Here is a 21,645-nt window from a genome sequence, read left to right on the forward strand (position 1 = left end):
AAAGATCCAATCTTTCTTCTTTTATTGCCAAGAATCAAACCTTTCTTGATTCTATTTCTATTTGAGCAACTGCTAGTAGCAGCAGTATTAGTAGTGGTGGCGGCACTAAGGATGAAATTCCAAGAAGAAGAAGAGAGAAAGAGGGCTGAGGCGGAGGAGAGACTGGTGGGAGTGGGGTGGGAGAGGGATGGTTGAGGAATATGGGTTTTAATTTTTTTAATTTTTTTATAATTATTATTTTTATTTAAATATTTTGATATAAAATACCTTTCACTCGCTGTCAAACGCGTGTTGTCATGTAAATTTCCAACTCAGCATTATCAATGACATATAAGTTTGGTCAATGGTCAAAGGGGTTTAAAATATTATGTTCTAATGAGTTTAGGGGTTCAGTTGACAAACATGTAAGTAGAAAGGTTCACAATACAAACGCATCCAAGTACAAGGGTCCACCAGACTATTCCGCCTAAAAAAATTATAGATATTAATCTTTTATTCGTTTTATTTTCCGTTCCATAAACATTTTTTCTCTTTTTTTTTTTAACCAAACAAATTAGAATCAAGCACTACACATTGGTAGGTCTTTTTCTTACAAACGATAAAAGATTAAGAATAAATTTTAGAAATAGCAAAGATAAAAATTATATTAGTATATTATAACTATAATTTTGTTATTTATGCTCTATAGCCAAATTACGTTTGTTATGGAGCATCTAATTTGTATAAATTGGTTGCTAATTCGTCTGTGTGTATGAAAATTGTGTTTAGATATGTATATGTTATATGTGTTAGTCTAGAGTAGCGATTGCGAGAGAATGGAGACAAGAAAGGTGAAATATATAAATATATCAGTTAGATAATTGTATATATTATCACTGATTGATATAGAATCACTTGATACATGTTGTTTGTGTGCTTCTTGTTGACGAGCAAACATGAATTGAATTTTTTGAACAATTTTTCATAAAAATTGTATCTTTATCCCGAAGCCTCGAAGGAAAGAAAAATCGTTCGGAACTCTTGTTTCGAGTGAAAGGGAGATCAGTAACCCGCACCACATTTAAGAATAGTGACAAAATCTAATTCAGAATTGATATAAAATTACAGAATGCACATTTTTGGTGAACACTCTACTCAAAATTCCGTTTAAATTTAATTATTTCTAATATTCTAACTACGCAAGACGTATATTGCACGTATATGCCATATTATATAGTAGATAAATGTCACAGCATAAAGTTACATTATTTAAATAATAATTTCAAATAGAAACTAACACTAACATCGGTATAACTATTTTAAAAATTAATAAATCAAATATAATACTGACTATGATAAATATTTTATTTATTCAATTTTATATAAATTTAAGTAAATATACATGCACATTTAAAGTTAGAAGCATATATTTTAGTTAAAACAAATCAAACGGCATATATAATACATAAACACAATCTTTAACTTGGCTTTAGCGGACAATTATGTCCTCTAATTTTAATTATGCACAAATACAGAGTTAAACTTATATAAAATTGAACAAGTATACATGTTTTACATGACATAATACATGTAGAACGCCACGTAGGACACACAATCGTCATTTAGAGTATCATATATGACAAATGTGTTCATTTGTTCGATTTTATACAAGCTTAATTGTCTATTTGTACAAACCCAAAATCAACTGTTATAATTGACCGTTGACGCCAAGTTAATAGTCAAGTTTATGTATTCTTCCCACGTATTATATAGGAAAAAGAACAAATATAACTTTGAATTATCATAAATGATACGCAGACACCCTCCGCCATACTTTTGGGACATTGGTGCCCCTTACAACATATATGCCCTTCAATCTAACAAAATATTAAATAGGGATACGTGACACAACCTTATTAGTCAATCCGATATTTAATAAATGTTGGATCGATAGATAAGATTATGACACATATATATCTATTAATATAAAGGGTATCTGCCAACTGCATACCATATTTACTATAGTTGGATATATAATACATAAATATACTCTTTAACTTGACTTTGATTCACATTTAAGCCCTTCAACTTTGAGTGTGCACAAGTAACTTAAACTTGTATAAAGTTGAACAAATAGACAACATGTCTTACATGTCATTTTTTGTCCTACGTGTATTGTACCATGTAGGATTCATATGTTTATTTATTTAAAAGTTAGATATTTAAAATGTCTATTTGTGCATTATAAAAATTATAGGTAAAAGTTAAAATTTGAAGATAAATTTAGAATCTAATATATGTATTACGCCTTGCTTTTTCCTATTATATATAAACAAAAATCTTTTACGCGGCGCAAAGTCATTGCTTTTACACTCCACACCCTAACTGCCTCTACGTTCTAAATTCACAGAAACCCCGTTATTCAGCTCCACAAAATCCTCCTTTTTAACTTCTTATATTCCTTTTTACTTTGATCTCTCTGAATTTTCGTTCTTCTTCAAACTTAATACTCATCTCTCTGTAAAATCAATATGGTGAGTCTTCGATTTTTTCTATTGTATTTTTTTTTTACTTTCAAATAAGCATAATTACTTTTCTATTGTGTTGTATGATCGTTTTTTTTTGGATTTTGATACGTGATTTATCTGATTAGAGAGAAGCTATTTGGTTGTTCATCTGAATTGTGAATTTTGTAGTTGCTTGCATTTGCATTTGCATGGTGTTTAGTCTGATTAATTTGGATTCGCGCCGCATAGGGCTTGTTTTGGGAAAACACTCTATACTGAGTATTTTCCATATGTAGGATCGATATTGAGATCTCGTTGAGGGAGTAGCAGCAGAGCCATACGCTGCACCACTTCCTTTAGTGGTGATTTTTGTAGAATATTTTGAGATTAGCTGTGTGGGAGATCTTGTAGAAATTCAGGATTGATTCAATTATATATTGCTTAGTTGAACATTTTTGATTCATTTTCATCTGGGTTTAGCTGAAAAAGTGAGCTGGTATAAGGTGTTTGATAATTTGATTGATCTACTGACTTTGTTACACATCGTTTAATTCCCCTTTATGAACATGGACTTGTACTCTTTCAAATTGAGTGGATTTTTGGACTTATAAAAAAAGAGAACTATATACTAGGATTTATGTCTTTGAGATGTTGTTCCTGTAGCACCCAAGGGTATAGCTTAGTGGTCAATGACGTGGGTTGAGCTGCATGAGGTTTCAGGTTCAACTAGGTGATTTGTTCCTGTATGTACAGAGTTAGGTGGCAGGTCCATCCCAATACCATGGTTATCAAGAAAGCTGAAAAAAAATGTTGTTCCATGTATAATGGAACCTAGTTACCCTAGTCTACTCTATAGTGAATAGGATGATTGATCTCTTCCTATTCCTTCTAAACGATTATGAGTATTTTCTATTTTTTATTTTTATTTTAGAGTTTTATTCAATCTATTACCAGTCTGAAATAGCAATGTAGTGTACTGAAATATTTAGGAAGATCACTTTTTTTTATGATGTCTTCGCCTGCATATTTTCCTTGTAACTATGGTCCATGGAGTTCGAGTCAGCTTGTGTCCATCTCGACTAATTTCATAATTACATGTTACCTCCCGCCAACACATGTATTGGATAACTCTGCCCTAGGATTGAACATATGAAAAGAAATCACCTTATATTTTTCTCTTCAGCAGATTTGAACCTGAGACGTCATGGTTCTCAACCACTCAGCTTTGTTATGATGTCTTCGCTTGCATTTGTTGCCAAAACCTTTATCCCCTCCACTCTCCCTATCATCCATTTTAAAAAGTTTATCTAGAAATGAAAGAACGGGGTGAGATAGGTGTTATTCTGTATTCTGGATGGTGTTCAGACAGACAATTGCTGCTGCATAGTAATGCAATGGCCTGATAAGTTACGAATAACATAGTGAACATGTCTCCATCACCAACCATGAGTTTTGGGATTCAAATTACCATAGGGAAAAGAAGAAAGAAACAGAGTAGAATTTGAATTCTACTGGTTTAGGGGTGTTGATTGATCAACTAGATGCAATCAAAACTTATCTTGAAGGTCCATTCCAATTATATTCTTCAGCTATTTTTTAATTGCATTAGAATTTTTGAGCTATAGATGCTCATGTGATCAATTATATGTGGAAGTTTTCTAACATGATTGGGGGATGTGATTCTTCTTACTATAGGCTAACGCAGCATCTGGGATGGCAGTGCATGATGACTGCAAATTAACGTTGTTGGAGCTGAAAACAAAAAGAACTCACCGATTTATTGTTTTCAAGATAGAAGAGAAGCAAAAGCAGGTTGTGGTTGAAAAAGTTGGTGAGCCAACTCAAAGCTATGAGGACTTTGCTGAAAGTCTTCCTGCTGATGAATGCAGATATGCTGTCTACGATTTTGACTTCGTAACTGAGGAAAATTGCCAAAAAAGCAGGATCTTTTTCATCGCGTGGTATTCAAAATGTTCCTAGGCATTTTAATGGATACGATAGAGTCACACCAATTTTGTCTCATTTGTGGTTTTTCTTTGTTAAGGTCCCCTGACACAGCAAGAGTGAGAAGCAAGATGATCTATGCCAGTTCAAAGGACAGATTCAAGAGAGAGCTTGACGGAATTCAGATTGAGTTGCAGGCTACTGATCCAACTGAAATGGGACTTGATGTAATTAAAAGTCGTGCAAACTAGGTATGGATGATTAGATACCAGATAGACCTGTAAAAGGGAGAATCTTGATGCAATCATCTTATTTAAACTGTTCATAGCCTGTTGGACAAAAACTGGCTATATCAGTACCAAGCGTTAAATTTTGATTCTTGAACGAGCTTTATGGTGGGTGGTCTAATATAAGATGTGTTTTATTTGATTAGAAATCATTCATCTGAGTGTTTAATTTGTTACTTGATTCTACGATCTACTCGTATGTATTCTTTGTGAAGGATCAGACATGATAAAATTATTTTTGAAGTTTGACTGATATCTTACCCTAAGATTTTGGTTCTGGAGTTTGAGGAGATGTAAATAACAACTGACGATTTCACATTTGGAGAGTGCTTCCTCAAACTATGGATCATATTTATAAGAATGGTAGCAGTTCAATGAGATACTCTATTCTTTTATCAAATAAAAATTGTAGAAACTAATTCTTTTTGATGTCCTTGTATTGACTTATTCTTCAGATTGTTCAATATTGCAAATAGCTTACTTTGGAGCCCCGACTAATTTTGTATCTAAGTCAAGTAATACCATTTGGGTAAGGTACTAGCAACTATGCTGAAAGGAACTTTACCAAGCAGCAACTTTATTCTGCTTACAATGATTTGGGCTGATCTCCATGTCAAAGGACATGCTAGTTGCTCTCTGTAGCAGGCAAAAAGAGTATTTTGAGAAGGCTGCAGACAATTGAGAGGCTGGTGGATTCTACAACCACAGAATAATGCACTTAAAGGAATTGGGGGTGAAGAGGGATATGTGAAAATAGCGTCCAAATACTTCATAACAGCTTTTGATGCTGGTCAACCAAAAGCATTTTATCAACTGACAAAAAGGTTTACATGCTGGTGTAGGTCTTAAGAAGAATGTTCCACTGGTGACGACGATTAAGGGTTCGTTGGATAGAATGTATTAGAAAAATTAATAAATATGTTAGCTTTGTGTATTGGTAGTACTTTAAAATATTACATACTCGTAATATGCATTATAATATTACCAGAGGGAGATGTATCAAATACAATCCCAACCAATTACTTGTATTAGATTGTATCCATGATTGTTTTTTCAATCTTGTATGAGTTAATTATTTATCTTTGCTATGGAGTCTCATTGTTCAATACAAGGGTGAAATAGAGTGATGCAATTCATGAATAAGAAAAGGGATGCGGAATAGAGAAAGAAATTGAGTTAGGGAGAGAGAGATGAGATGTGACAAAGGCGAGACAAATGAGAAATAAGAGAAATATAAAATTTTAGTATAGCTATGTTAGGTAGTAATATTTTAAATTCATAGTAATTATAATAACTTGATTTTCCCTTACAAAATTTAGTGAAAAGACTCAAATACGCCATTAAATTTTCAGAAAAGACTTATTTATGCTCTCAGTTAAAAGTTTGGCTCATTTATGTCATTACCGTTAAAGAAAAGACTCATTCATTTCATTATTTTTTAACAGTGATTTTGCAAAACCATTGTAAAAAATAATAATGAACCTTTTCTTTAACGATAATAGCCTAAATAAGCTAAACTTTTAACTGGTGACATAAGTGAACTTTTCTGAAAGTTCGATTGACATATTTGAGGCTTTTCCCAAAATTTAATATGACTGCGCTTTTACAAAATTGGATTGCAACCCTAAATTCCAATTTCCGAGAGACCAAGAGGTAAGAAAAAACCGGGTTAATTGAACCGGAGCTAACATACTAGACCCGGTCTTAATAAAACTACCGAAAACTATAAACCCCAACATCTCATCCCTTTAACTTCTTCTTCTTCTTCTTCGCAGGTTTTAGGGCAAAATGATATAGCGGCCGATTAAATAGATCGAAATCCAGGTATATATCAATTCCTCTAATTGTTTCATAATTTTGTATAGCAATGTTGCTAGTTTTCACATGTTTTTCTATTTTTTTGTCCCTTATTAATGATTTTTTTTTGTTTATAATTGGTAGTTTTAGCTTATACAACTCTCTATACAGGTATGTGCATTAACATGCAAATAATGCAGTTGGATCAGTAATTTTTGTATTTTTTTGTGAATATTTTGCGGAGCTTGTGATGTAAAATTTCAGATTTGAAGTTGAATTTTCATCTTAGTTTATTAGTAATAATGATATTTTTCACATTATTTCGTTGTTGTTATTGCTATTATTTTTGTATTCCATCTTTTAAACGGCTTTGATATGCTGTGTTTTAAGCATATCCTTATTTGTTTTGAAAATGCATTATTATTTACTAGCTTGAACCACAAATTGAGGCGTAGTTGAATTATTAAATATTGTTCATATGGATAGTTGTGTGAGGATTGAGATCGTATTGTCTTGCCGAATTCTTTTTTCCAGTTTGTAAAATTGAGATGGAAAGAAAATAGTTGTTGTTGTTCTTCTACATTTGTGTTCTAAACTTGTTAGTTTTCTGTAACTTCGCAAAATCTGTGGTGCCTTCAGTTTTTTCACCCAGTGAAAGATTTCAAGGAACTCTTTTATTTTTAAAACAATGAGTGTTGCTGTTTGTTTTTAGCAAAAAAGACTATAATTCCTTCTTTTTCTTTGGCTCATTGTAAAGGATTATTTTTAGCAGTTCCTTGACACATGATTCAAGTATTTAATGGTCATATTGTTGTTATTTGTAGTTGGAAGATTTTGTCTAATTTTCTTTCATCTAACTAGTCATCTTCAGGTGAAAGGTCTAGCTTTCTAGATCTTCACAATGGCGAATTTTGCCAAACCTGAGAGTGCTTTGAAGCGAGCTGAAGGTTAGTTGTTTCTGTCATAGTCTTTTTTTGGGTGGGTGGGTGGGTCAGTGGGGTTGGGGGATGGAGCATTTAGTAAACTTAAGTGTCTTACATGTTTTGTATTAGAATAGTTACAAGCACAGATTATGTCTTTAGGTTTGCTGTATTGGTAGTATTGGGCAATCAAAAGCACTCACTTATTCTCTTTAATCATTCCTGAGCTTATTCTGATGCAGAGCTGATTAATGTTGGACAAAAGCAAGAAGCCTTGCAAGCACTTCATGATCTTATTACATCAAGGAGGTATAGAGCATGGACAAAGACACATGAGAGAATAATGTTCAAGTATGTTGAGTTATGTGTTGACATGAGAAGGGGGAGGTTTGCCAAGGATGGCCTAATTCAATATCGTAGTGTCTGTCAACAAGTGAACATTAGTTCACTGGAGGAGGTGATAAAGCATTTTATGCATTTAGCCACTGAGCGAGCTGAACTGGCTCGCAGTCAAGCACAGGCCTTAGAGGAAGCTCTGAATGTGGAAGACTTAGAAGCTGATAAAAGACCTGAAGATCTTATGTTGAGTTATGTTAGTGGGGAGAAAGGTAAAGAGAGATCTGACCGTGAACTGGTCACACCCTGGTTTAAGTTCTTGTGGGAGACATATAGAACTGTTCTAGAGATCTTGCGCAATAACTCAAAGTTAGAGGCTCTGTATGCTGTAAGTACCCCTACCCCTCTCCATTTCTTTCTTTATTTATTTGTTATTCTCCTTTTCTTCTAGTATTTTGGAGTCAAACTCATACCGTGTTTATGTCGGCACATGAGGGATTTGGTTATCCTAACTTTTCAGTATCTTGTTTAGATAGTAAGTTACTGAGCAAGTTGTTTCAATGCCATTAAAAACCATCGTATTGTCGCTTAAAGTGATAAATTGATACAAAGTGAGGCGCTTCATGGAAGTATGTGTTCAAACAATAATGACGATTTGAATCTCAACTCAAGAGTTGGATAACTATTGCGCTGTTGTACATTGGATGTTGAGATTAATTGTTTTGATTGCAATTTGATTATTAATGGTGCTAAATTCATACATGTGATATAATTTTCTCTGAACTGTGCGCTTCACTTTTTTGCTTGTATTTTTCGTATCAAACACCATGGACCTTGTTTCTGTTAGAATTAGTAGGTTGATTATCCACTTTCTTTTTCTTGCTTGCTTTTGAGTCAGTTTTTTTTTTTTTTGAAACAGGATTTTTGAGTCAGTAGTCTGCATGCACTATGATTTTACTTGCTTCTACTACTGATTGCATTTACTTATCTTCATGTGCTGGGCTTCTATCTGACAACATAAATTTTTTAATTCGAAAGCTGTTTTTCTGGTATTATCTGTGCTTCTTGCTTAAAATCATAGGGTGGGATCTTGTTTGCAACTTAAAAAGTTACAGCTAAATTCTGTTTGTCCTGTGTGCCATTTGAGCTTGCTGCATCGTTGTTGAGTGTTGACAATAATTTCTATATCTGTACCAAGTGGATTTTAAGAATAAATTTTGTTGGTGCGACAAATGAAATTGAATTAAGCTCTCTTGATATGCTCAGATGACGGCGCACCGTGCCTTTCAGTTCTGTAAGCAGTACAAACGTACAACAGAGTTACGTCGACTCTGTGAAATCATACGGAATCATCTGGCAAATCTTAACAAGTTTAGAGACCAGAGGGACCGTCCGGATCTGTCCGCTCCAGAAAGCCTACAGTTGTATCTGGACACAAGAATTGAGCAACTCAAAGTTTCAACAGAACTTGGACTTTGGCAGGTTTCTATTAGTTTCTCTGATATCATATACAATATTTGGATAGGGGAGGCGTAGAATTTTCACACACTTGCAACGGCCTTTTGAGATTGCTTTGAGGTGCATGAATTTGTTTGTCACCTTTTTATTTGGACATTACGCAGGAAGCCTTTCGTTCTATTGAAGACATATATGGATTAATGTGCATGGTCAAGAAAATTCCTAAACCATCATTGATGGTTGTGTACTATGGCAAGCTAACAGAAATATTCTGGATGTCATCAAATCATCTTTATCATGCTTATGCATGGCTCAAACTCTTTTCTCTTCAGAAAAGTTTCAATAAGAACTTAAGCCAGAAGGATTTGCAGTTAATAGCATCATCTGTTGTTCTAGCTGCACTGTCTGTGTCTCCTTATGATAAGTTATATGGTGCATCCCATCTGGAGCTTGAAAATGAGAAGGAGAGGAGTTTGAGGTTGGCCAATCTCATTGGCTTTGATGTTGAACCCAGATCAGAGAAGAAAGAAGTGGTAATTTTTTAAATTTATAAATAGAGAAGCAGTAGATCAATGTTGGTTTCTTATAAAACATTTGTCTTGATTTTACTTTCTTACCTTCATTTCCTTTCTGCTTTCTCCTTTTCAGCTTTCCAGGTCGTCAATACTCTCGGAATTGGTAAGCCAATCCCTTATTCTTTTATATTCTTGCACATTGGTGTCTTTTTGAATTTAATATATAAAATGATAGGTGTGGTGTTAAATTACTGTGTATTTGTACAGATGAGGCTCGTGTTGTACTGTTAGATTGATCTTCCATTTTTTAATTATTTAATTGTCTTGCAGTTCCGGTTGTCTTTTCTTAATTTCTTTTCACGGATATAGGTGTCCAGAGGTGTGATGGCCTGTGTTACTCAAGAAGTAAAAGATCTTTATAATCTGTTGGAACATGAGTTCCTTCCTTTGGATCTGGCTCTGAAAGTGCAACCCTTATTGAAAAAAATCTCAAAGCTTGGGGGTAAGCTATCTTCGGCTGCTTCAGTTCCTGAAGTGCAACTGTCCCACTATGTTCCAGCTTTGGAAAAGCTTGCAACTCTGAGGTTGCTCCAGCAGGTTCTCGCGTTTAACTTTAGAGTCCTTTGTTATTTGACATTTTATTGCAACTCTGAGGTTGCTCCAACAGGTTCTCGGGTTTAACTTTATAGTCCTTTGTTATTTGGCATTTTATCTTACATTTTAACTAACTTAGAGTGTGGTTATTTTGCTTCTTTTTATGTTTGCAGGTATCTCAGGTGTACCAGACAATCCATATTGATAATCTGTCTAAGATGATTCCATTCTTTGATTTTGCTGCTATTGAGAAGATTTCTGTAGATGCTGTTAGACATAATTTTGTAGCCATTAAAGTTGATCACCTTAATGGTTCTGTCTTATTCGGTAAACAGGTACAATTGTGTTCACCGGATGTTCCTCTTCTCTATGCTCCTAAGTTGGTTTTGAGATATCCTGTCCGTGTTACCATTATCTGTGCTGAGCTACATGATTTCTTCTCCCTATTTGAATAAAACCATTTACTTAGTTCACTATTTTATTTTCTTGTTTTGTTTTCTAACAGTTCTGGTAGGTTATATCTTCTACTTCTTGCTACACATGAACAAAAAAAACTTGGGAGAAAGTAATGGTACATCTAGGGATCAAATGTATGGGCTTTATCTTAAGTTTTTGCTATGTAAATGAGTGGGTGTCTGTAAGTGCCCGTCAAACGCTAAAGCTAGCACCACAAGTACATATCTTGCTTGCTAGATTGAATATGGGCCGAATGGTGTAGGATAGTTCTTGGAAGTTGTTTGACTTTTGATGTAGAGTTTTGACAGCATAGCACTTTGTGCTGCTTCTGGATTTTGGGACATGGGGATGTGCGTCAAGTGAGAAGTTCCTTCTGTTCTTTGTTAAGTTTAGCCTTTTACCTCTGTGGTTTAATACATTGAACAAGTGTTGCAGAACATTTCTGTGTGTGTTTCCTAAATACTTATGTGAAAAGATTTGGGTAATCCCAATAAAGTTATGTATACTTTTGTTGGTGCATCTTCTTCGCATATATACTGTCATGCCTAGCAGCTTTATTTTGGAAGTGTAGGGGGTGGAGGGCCAGACCTAGCCTTTACCTCTTTCATTTTAACCGTATTTATTTTTTTAAATTCGGGATTGATTCTCTTCTCCTCTCCTTTGCCTTCCGTGGACATAGAAAATTAGAATAATTTGTTGCATTTCCATTTTTATATTTGTTTCTAGAGTATTGAGGCTGAAGGACTCAGGGATCATTTGTCACTTTTTGCTGAATCCCTTTGCAACGCAAGGTTAATGATCTATCCCCCTGCGAAGAAAGTTTCCAAGCTTGGGGATGCCCTCTCTAATTTGGCGGAGATAGTGGAGAAGGAGCATAAGAGACTCCTGGCACGGAAGTCCATAATTGAGAAGCGCAAAGAAGAGCAAGAGCGCTTACTCTTGGAAAAGGTATTCCCTTTTTGAGGGTGTTGGAGTTTCATGCTATCATTGTTTTCTTGGTTGATGAATTTCTGTTGACATTTCTTGAAGGAACGAGTGGAAGAGTCAAAGAGGCGAGAACATCAGAAGATGACTGAAGAGGCCGAGCAAAAAAGGGTTTCTGCTGAGCTAGAGCAAAGAAGGAACCAAAGGATTCTGAAAGAGATAGAGGACAGAGAACTCGAAGAGGCCCAAGCAATGCTGCAAGAAGCTGAAAAGCGCAGCAAGAGGAAGAAGAAACCAGTCTTAGATGGAGTACATACAAAATTTGGACCTTTTTTGGTTTATATATTCAGATCTCTAAATAGAAATTCTTACCAATGTTAACCTAAGTGCAGGAAAAGATGACCAAAAAGGATATCATGGAGTTGGCATTACATGAGCAACTCAGGGAGAGGCAGGAAATGGAGAAAAAATGGCAGAAGTTTGCCAAAATAATGGATTATTTAGAGAGAGCGAAGAGAGAAGAAGCAGCGCCTCTTATTGAATCTGCATTTCAACGGCATTTAGCTGAAGAGGCTACTCTTCATGAACGTGAGCAGCAGGTATGCATAGAATTAGCATTTGTTTTGCCTAACCACCATTAACAACCTATTGTTTGAGATTTTCCTTGAATTTTTTCTAAAGGAACTAAATTTTGGTATTTCTTTTTGGTCAAATGTTGTTGATTAATGGATCTGGATTTACAACAATCTTGCAGCAAGAAATTGAATTGAGCAGACAACGACATGCTGGGGACCTTGTAGAGAAGAGTAGGCTGGGCCGCATGTTGGAGAATAAGGTCTCTTAATCTTAATTTTTTTTTATTTGGTTGCATTATGTATTTGTGTCTTCGGACTATGTATTTGAGCTTATGGTTGTAAAGGGGCACTGCCTTTGATATTTGCCACTGGCCTTTGGGAACCAAAGCTCACGGTTGTTGTTGGAAAAAGGTTTTATGACATATTTTACACTTTGAATATGCTAGCGTTACACCATCAGCTGATATAGACCCTGATTATGCAGAGAATATTCCAAGAAAGAGCTGTTAGCTGCAGGGAAGCCAAACTCAATAGCAAGAAACAGGAGAGACAAGAACAAATAAACCAGATAATTCAGACAAGGAAACAGGACAGGGACACTAGAAGGAAGCTGCTATTCTTTCTGCGAAAAGAGGAAGAACAACAGAAGAGGCTGCAGGAAGAGGAGGATGCGCGGAAACATGAAGGTATCCTTCTGATTAAAGATGCATTTTACGCACTGAATTTCGATTTTCAATGAAGTGCGTTTCACCAAGACGTTTATGCTTCTGATCATTTTAGCAGGCATCATTTAATTGTCGTTGCTTATTTAAACCTGACCTTTTCGAGGTTATGCATACCGTCTGTAATGTACTCTCACCTTTGCAAGTCCTTTCATGCATGCGTCGTTGTCTGGTTTATAATCCTCAAGTGTTTAGGAGCTACACTGACCCCTCTCAAGTTCTTTTTATCCTCACCCATCTACCCTTTTTCTTTTGGGGTTGTGGTTTTGAGTTGTTATTTACAGTCCATTTAGAATCCTATGACAATGCATTGAGAATTTTGCAGAAGCGGAGAAGCGAAAAAGAGAGGAAGCTGATCGGAAGGCCAAGTTAGATGCTATTGCAGAAAAGCAGAGGCAACGAGAGCTAGAACTTGAAGAGAAGAAAAGGCTGGAGAGAGAGGTGGTCTTGGGGAAATCCATGCCTGTGTCACTTGAGCCTTCAACTATAGGTCGTCCCTCAGAAGCTGGAGCAACTGCACCTGCAGCAACAGCAGCTGCACCTACTCCCGGTAAGTTTGTGCCCAGGTTCAGAAGAGAGAAAATTGACGTAGCAGGCCAGGCTCCACCTCCCGAGACTGATCGGTGGAGCAGTGGTGGCAGGCGTGATGAACGAAACTCGTTTGGTGGTGGTTCAAGGACCAGTTGGTCATCCTCTAGGCGCAATTAATTGCAGTGAATCAGAGGCAGTAAATCCAGCCGTTTGCAGGAGTCGGGATACTTTTTTACAAAATTTCAGTTTTGGCTGTTAGTTATTGAAAACTTTTCTCGTACTTGTGCATCGGAAACAACCTCTCTGTCTTCTCAAGGTAGGGGAAGAGGTTTACTTACACCAACTTGTGGAATTACACTAATTTAGTCATTGAAATATTTGTTTTTTGGAAAATTTTCAAAATAACAATATTTTAGTTTTTAGTGGGACTTCTTAGTCGTAGTTTCATTATTTATTAAAAATGTCATTATTTTAGTTTGTTAGAAGATTAGTTATGTATTTATTATTATTTTGAAAAGAATATAAATAATTAATTGCAGAACATAGAAAATTATGGAACAAAAATAATTAAAAAAGATTTTAATTTAATAAAATACGATTAATTAATAAAAAAATAGAGAAGATCAAGGAAAATAATATTTCAAATAAGCTAATTTTTGAATTTAAACCAACAAAGTTACGTTACCATACCATAATTATCAACTTTCCTATTATACGTGTTTGGTTCCATAATCGACATGATTTTTTCCCCTCTTATTCCTCAAATTTACAATATTAATTTTTAACACTTCATTGAAAGTACTAAATCTATGTAGAACTGAAGTCTATTGATTTAAGATTTTTGCGAACAGTAAAGAAGATTTTACAATGAAAAAAATAAAAAATAAATACAAAATTTGTTGGCAAACAATGTGAGCACAAAAAATCTAAAACTTGTTGACATACATTTAAAATTGATATAGAATAAGAGTCTGTTTGGATGAGCTTAAAAGCTGATTAAACTAACTAGTTTTTGACTTATTAGAGCGTTTGACAATTATCAAAATGACTTATTTTAAGTTAAAAATGACTTACTTTAAGCCAAAAGTTAAAAGATAGGTGAGGGGTGCTTTTTTTTTTTCCAACTTAAAAGTCATTTTATGTTGACCAAATATATTACCTTTTTGCCCTTAATGCTGCTATTATTATTATTATTATTATTATTAATAATAATAATAATAATTTCAAAAGTGTTATAAAATCAAGTTCATGGCAATATAAATATAAAGAGATGAAGACAAGAGAAGTAAGATGGAAGATAAGACTTTCTTCTTATTCAAGCTTATATCACAAAAGGTGAATGATATCTCTATTTATAGAGTTGAGATATCACCCCAAAGGCCCCCATGATAAATGCCCAATTAGTAGGTACATAGTTATCCAAATGGTTCTTATCACCTTGGAAACATGTATACATGAATACAATTAAGTCTTGAGTATATCTAAAGGACAATCCACACAATTCAATGGATTTATAACACTCCCCCTTGGATGTCCATAGATAATGTGCCTCGTTAAAACCTTACTAGGAAAAACCCTGTGGGAAAAAATTCTAGTGAAGGAAAAAGAGTACACATATCTTTTGATACGCACTATTTGTTGCCTCATTAAAAACCTTGCCAGGAAAACCCAGTGGAAAAAAACCTCGGTCAAGGGAAAAAGAGTGCAACGCGTATTATACTCCCCCTGATTAAAACATCACTTAATTTCTTGTGATGATGTCTCCAATCTTCGTACATTGTGGTTGACATATTCTTTTTCAAAGAAAAATCACACATTTCCTGAATATGGTGTGTCATTTATCTCAACCAGACGCACTTTCGACTTGCTTCATGGAGGACTTTTATTTCTGCATAGCAACATTTGCTTCATTGATCGCCAGGATATTATTGTGCCTCCACATGCAAACACATAGCGCGCTTGAGATAGAGCTTTATGCGGATCAGATAAATATTCTGCATCTGCGTAACCAAACAATTTTGACTTGGATTCCTCGGAATAGAATAAACCCATAACTATGGTCCTTCGAGGATATTCAATCATGTGCTCAACACCATTTCAATGTCCTTTTATCGGGGAGAAACTGAATCTTGCCAGAAAATTTACTGCAAAACAAATATCTGGTCAAATATTGTTAGTAAGATGCACTAGTGCCCTAGACATGGAGTTTCATCACCAAGAAGTTCTTCATCCTTCTTTTGAGATCAAACTGAATCATCATTTATGTCAAGTGATCTCATAATCATTGGGGTACTCAATGAATGCGATTTATCCATATAAAATTGCATCAAAACTTTTCAGTGTATGTGCACTGTTAGACAAATATTTCATTTGTCAAATTATCAATCTGTAGGTCAAGACAAAATTTTGTCTTACCAAGACCTTTTCATAAAAATACAAGGACAATTAGGGTCATTCTTTTGTACCCTTTTTCTTCCTTGACTATTTCAATCCATATAAGGATTCTTGAAGCTTTATTGAAAAAGTTTCTTTCAAACTCTTATATGCTTCAGACACCTCGATTGTTTCAATGATTTTCATATAACTTTCATTGTCTAGCTAGATATTACAATTATTCATTACATGCATTCAAGTTTTTCATATGTTGCCGTATCAAAACAAACCTCATCGCATCCACCAAAGGAGAAAACATCTCCAATAATGTCAGGATTTTTGCGATAAACCTTTATGCCCCAAGGCACAAACCGTATTTGATATCTTACGGTTATACTATCGCATAATAATTTATTTGTACCCCACTGACATTATACCTTGATTTATGGACTACCAGTCCAAAATGTCACTTTTCTAAGTGAAACAAAATATACTTGAATTGTGCATTTTACTTGGCCAACCATTTATCTGTCCACACTATATGACAGATTTGAATTCAAGATCCTCGTCACAATTTATATCATTGAGCGCTACCTCATATCAAAGATACCGTCGACGGTTATTTGATATCGATTCCAACAAGACATAACTTATCGAGATCTCTTCATTTTTCATTATTTCAGGTACCTGAACCTTTTTCAAGATTTTATGAAGTGTTATGTCAATGTGCTCTTTTATAGCACTTGCCTCATTATCATGACCATATTGATCATTTGCTCCTTCCTTCTTCAAGGAATTTTATATTTGGAATCGATTGGTCTATTACGCTTCCGGCGTATCATAGACTCTGTCCTTCAAGGACTTCACATTGGAGCATTTGCAGCTGAATTATATCATAGGGTCAGTGCATTCATCTGGCAACTGATTTGCAACATTATGCAACTGAATTATCCCTTGAACTTTAAGTTCACATATTTATTTAACGAGGATCTAGATAATTCATAATTAACCTCACACATAATTTTCAGCTGTCAATCATCTCTCCCCCTAATGTTAGAAAATCTAACATTCATTCCAACCTTATTTGGAAGTTCATCTTTGTGCGTGGTGGAGCAATTAAAATCATAACCGCACATTCAACATTTTAGATGAAAATTATATGGTTCCTGACCCTGAACCAATTTTAATGGGGAAACCTTGTTGGTTTGATGCATACATGTGTTGCTACATGTTAAATAAAATTATCTCATACCAAATCTTATTTGGGAGTTTTGTTCTCATAACCATGATTTAGCTATAATTGGAGGCATACAATTTCTGCTAAATCAACCAGCATTATCAATATAATTTCATAGTTTGGAACTGTGCTCTTAATTTTAACAATTCGAGCAAACAACCTTACAAAAACCAATTTGTAAGTTGACAACAAAATACATGTGACCATCGCATAGATGCATCAATCATATAGTTGCAAATGATCCACATGACAGGTGAACGGGCCCATATTCACCCTTTTATATGTTCCAAAAATTTTAGGGGATTACAATCCCAACCTTAGCTGGTACAATGATCATTTTATCAAGAGAACAAGCAACACAAGAGAATTCTTGAAGAATCTTTATTTCTTCATCATATAAATCACCTGAATTCTCAATCACGTTTGCATCACATTTAATCGGAATGGTCAACCAGTCATGCCAACTGATCTTTATTTTAGTACACTTATAATTTACTTTTACATGTGATTTCATCAGCATGTACATGTTTGTATGGAACAAACAAGAGGAAAAGTGGGGTAATCTTTTACATAAATATTTATAACCCTCTTCGGTTGTAGTGATTTATAGTCTCAATATTTATTTTCAATTCATCCGAAACTTAAAAAGTTTCTTTTGAGACTTACTACAACCCCAATATTATTCCTCTGATAATAGCACAACTCGTTAGAGCTTGCAATTAATTTTGTGTACTATCACATATTGCATGACACCATCCCTATGGTGAGCATCTCCTTCAAGGAGGAAATTATATTATTATTGTCATGGTCAAAATCATTACGAGCAAGACGTCTTTCTTGCTTTACTTTTGTTGTACCATAGGTACACAACCAATGACAAATTTGTATTGCCACACAATAATGACCACAACCCTTATAGGCAAGAACTATTTCTTTCTTTTGCCCTTTCGGTAGTTCACAATAAACATACCATAGTGACGTATAAAACGTACAATACAATTAGCCATTTCTGCCAAATAAAATTTATTTCCTCTCAAATCTCCCGTAGAGATGAGAAGTGACATATATTTTTTTTTTCTCAAACCTTCCATAGAGGTGAGTTGTGGCATATATCCAACCCATAATGATTTTATCACATCTGGACCCATTCTCTTATAGAATGGTCGAGCATTCACGATACTCATCACAAGTCACATTCTCTTCAAGGAATGGACTAATTATTTATATGTACTTCATAAATTTGCATTATAAGCACATTGTTATGACTTTAAAATTCATCATATTTCCATGACACACCTCAACATCACTTTGAAAGATCAAGTGTACCATCACTTTATCTTCTTGTCTCTTGATGGAGGATTTATAAAGTTGTCAAATTATTGGGTCGACAACATTCACAAGTCTAATGACTTTCTACCATTTTAATAAAAATTGCCTTCACATTTCGAAGGACTATTTGAAGAACCAATAGTGTTCTTGCTTTTATAATTACCACAACGATGACTATTATAATTCCGTCATTTCATATCCCTTTCATATCGTTTATCATTTGTCATCTTTCAGACTAACTATTTACTGCTACCACATTCATACGATAGAATGGAGCAAGTGAACATGCGATTTCAAAATTATTATATGTTGCTACCACATTCTTTTCAAGGAATGGAGCAAATTCAATAGGATGAATTTCAAGACTTTTCATCAAAGCCTTAGTCATCATTATATCATCACTATGGTGCATTGACTCAAACTCAATTTCTTATCCATATAAGGCGTGTTACGCCATAATTCTATGGGACTTCAACCCAACACGGTGCATCAAAAGTCAAATTGATGTCTTACCCTTTTGGTGCGATAGAACTTGAATCTATCGTCTTATCCTCAAATATTTTTCATTACGGTGCATCCGGACTTTAACCTGATGTCTTACCCTTTTGGTGCGATGAAACTTGAATCCATCGTCTTACCCTTAACCAACGGTATAATAGACCGAAGTACAACATGACTCATCCTTTGAGTCTTTCAAACAATTAAAATAACATTCAAAACTCATGCTATTAAAATTTTATACCTTCTTCTATTTAAGAAATTTTGTATAGCCTGTCATATTCAACCAATAGTAGTATATGTCTTCGGTTCCTAATAATTGTTAGTGACTGAATACTATTTTATTCTAAATCATAAAAATATTTTAGAAAATACATACCTGATTTTATGCAAATACTACTTTGATTCTCATAACGAGATCAACCAAAACATGAGTTGAAGAAAAACTAAAACTCACTCTCAATTGGCTAGAGTCTCGTGCTGATAACGTGTTATAAAATCAAGTTCATGGCAATATAAATATAAAGAGATGAAGACAAGAGAAGTAAGATGGAAGATAAGACTTTCTTCTTATTCAAGCTTATATCACAAAAGGTGAATGATATCTCTATTTATAGAGTTGAGATATCACCCCAAAGGCCCCCATGATAAATGCCCAATTAGTAGGTACATAGTTATCCAAATGGTTCTTATCACCTTGGAAACATGTGTACATGAATACAATTAAGTCTTGAGTATATCTAAAGGACAATCCACACAATTCAATGGATTTATAACAAAAAGTTAATATTCTAAGGCATTCTTAAAATATCTAAGGTGTTTTAGAATTCTCCGCAAGACTCTCCTTCATTCTAGAGCCTTTCATGCCTATCCGAATGCCAAATTCAACTGGAATAGCTGCGAGACATGACAATAAACACAAAATTAACGAAAGTCACTAAATTATATGCCTATTTGGAGTATTATGTTAAACTTTTTGTTAGATATTATAATACCTTAATTACAAATGAGAGCTATAACTAGCACTATATATGGAAATCAATCTGAGAATAACTTCTAAAAAAAGTTTTTTTAGGGAGATAACTTTACAAAGTTGAATAATCGGAATGGACTCTACATTATATGCATTTGCAATTTCTTATTCGGAAAAGGGTCAAAATTGCCCCTGAACTATACGAAATAGACCACTTATACCCTCCATTACATTATGAGATTAAAAATATCCCTGCTGTTATCTTAGAAGACCACAAATACCTTCAAAAGTTAACACCCCAATTTTTTAGTGACGTGGCATGCCACATGGGACTAATCCCTCTACCTAAGTGTTGCCAACTAATATTCACTACAAAAGAACTTGATTTTAGTGGCAATAAAGTTGTCTCAAAATCTCAAAATATTGCCACTAAAGGTTATGAGTGATTTTTAGTGACAACTAATAGTAAAACCTAACCTTGAGGGGTAGCTCGGCTGGTAAAGGCCTGAGGACAAAGTCCTTTAGGTCGCCAGTTCGAGCCCCAGCAGGGCCACTGGACGCATTACAAATCGGACGCGTTCTAGAGCCCCGTGGAACTAACCGTGGCGCACCCGCCTTGAAACAGCGAGACCTGGTGGATACAACTAGTCGGGTTCGCAAAGCGATACCCGGAAACCACGGCCAAAAAAAATAAATAATAGTAAAATCTATTTTTTCAACAAAAAAATATGATAATTAATTTTCGATTGCAACCTAATTTTCTAAAATAAATAACTTGCAATATCAATATTAAAAACACCCAATCTTATTACGAAAAATCATGAAAATTACTTCTCGATTCACATCTCCTACTATATAATGCATCATTGTACATTTTATACATTTACATATATCATAAAAATAAAACATACAGTGTCTTCAATCTCCTACTTAATCGATATCATTTTTGTTTTTTGTAAAACAATGAAGAAAAAAACACTAAATTAGAATTTAATGTTAAAAAGTTTTAGTGACGATTTTTTGCGCTTTTGTGACGACTATTGTCGCCGCTAAAGGTCGAGTTCTTGTAGTAAATACTAGTTGTCAATGCTTAGGTGGAAGAATTAGTCCCACATGGCTTGCCAAGTCAATAAAAATTATGGGTGTTTACTCTTGAGGGCATATGTGGTCTCTTAGGATAACAGCAAAGGCATTTTTGATTCCAAAATGTAAGAAAGGGTATAAGTGGTCTATTTCACATAGTTTAGGGGCAATTTTGATCTTTTTCCGTTTCTTATTTTATCTTATCAATGTTTTTTTTAAAACTTCAGGATAACATGCTGTTGCTATAAATCACATTATACAAATCATATACGACATATTCAATTGAAAAGACATTGAAAAGATATGATACCTATGTTTTTTTAATTAGACTTATTTAGTATTATTTTATAAAATAATCTATTTATGTCAATAATTCGTTGAATAAAACTTTTTAACTCATGAATCTATACCATATCTTTCTTCTGCCACGTTTACAATTTTAACCAAAAAATAGTTGTTATTTATTGTTGCATTGAACTTTGCTATCAAACAAAATTCCTTATAATTAGCTTTGATACTTACAAGCAAGAATAATGCCTTCTCCACATTCAGAGGCAAATATCTCTCATTGTATAACAACCTCTCATCAGTTCTTCTAATTCTTTTG

The 21,645-nt window shown here is 34.4% G+C and overlaps 2 protein-coding genes across 3 annotated transcripts; both read left to right on the forward strand.

Annotated features, from left to right (window-relative positions):
- The first annotated feature begins 2,346 nt into the window (after positions 1-2,346).
- LOC107032412 (actin-depolymerizing factor 1-like) lies at positions 2,347-5,774 on the forward strand. The gene is made up of 4 exons (XM_015234011.2): positions 2,347-2,513; positions 4,182-4,447; positions 4,531-4,681; positions 5,173-5,774. The coding sequence occupies exons 1-3, from the start codon at positions 2,511-2,513 to the stop codon at positions 4,679-4,681; spliced, it is 420 nt and encodes a 139-aa protein (XP_015089497.1). The 5' UTR covers positions 2,347-2,510; the 3' UTR covers positions 5,173-5,774.
- Positions 5,775-6,399: 625 nt separating this feature from the next.
- On the forward strand, positions 6,400-13,968 carry LOC107002579 (eukaryotic translation initiation factor 3 subunit A-like). 2 transcript variants are annotated; one of them, XM_015200645.2, is made up of 14 exons: positions 6,400-6,541; positions 7,376-7,461; positions 7,677-8,158; positions 9,037-9,252; positions 9,393-9,761; positions 9,877-9,906; positions 10,113-10,340; positions 10,511-10,672; positions 11,520-11,741; positions 11,823-12,026; positions 12,110-12,316; positions 12,472-12,552; positions 12,777-12,978; positions 13,340-13,968. In XM_015200645.2, the coding sequence occupies exons 2-14, from the start codon at positions 7,416-7,418 to the stop codon at positions 13,720-13,722; spliced, it is 2,832 nt and encodes a 943-aa protein (XP_015056131.1). In that variant the 5' UTR covers positions 6,400-6,541; positions 7,376-7,415; the 3' UTR covers positions 13,723-13,968. The 2 variants fall into 2 exon arrangements, with proteins under 2 accessions (XP_015056131.1, XP_015056132.1); XM_015200646.2 differs by having other exon boundaries at positions 6,421-6,541; positions 7,386-7,461.
- Positions 13,969-21,645: the final 7,677 nt, after the last annotated feature.

The sequence above is a fragment of the Solanum pennellii genome, chromosome 10 (genome assembly GCF_001406875.1).
Source record: "Solanum pennellii chromosome 10, SPENNV200".
Lineage (NCBI taxonomy): Eukaryota > Viridiplantae > Streptophyta > Magnoliopsida > Solanales > Solanaceae > Solanum > Solanum pennellii.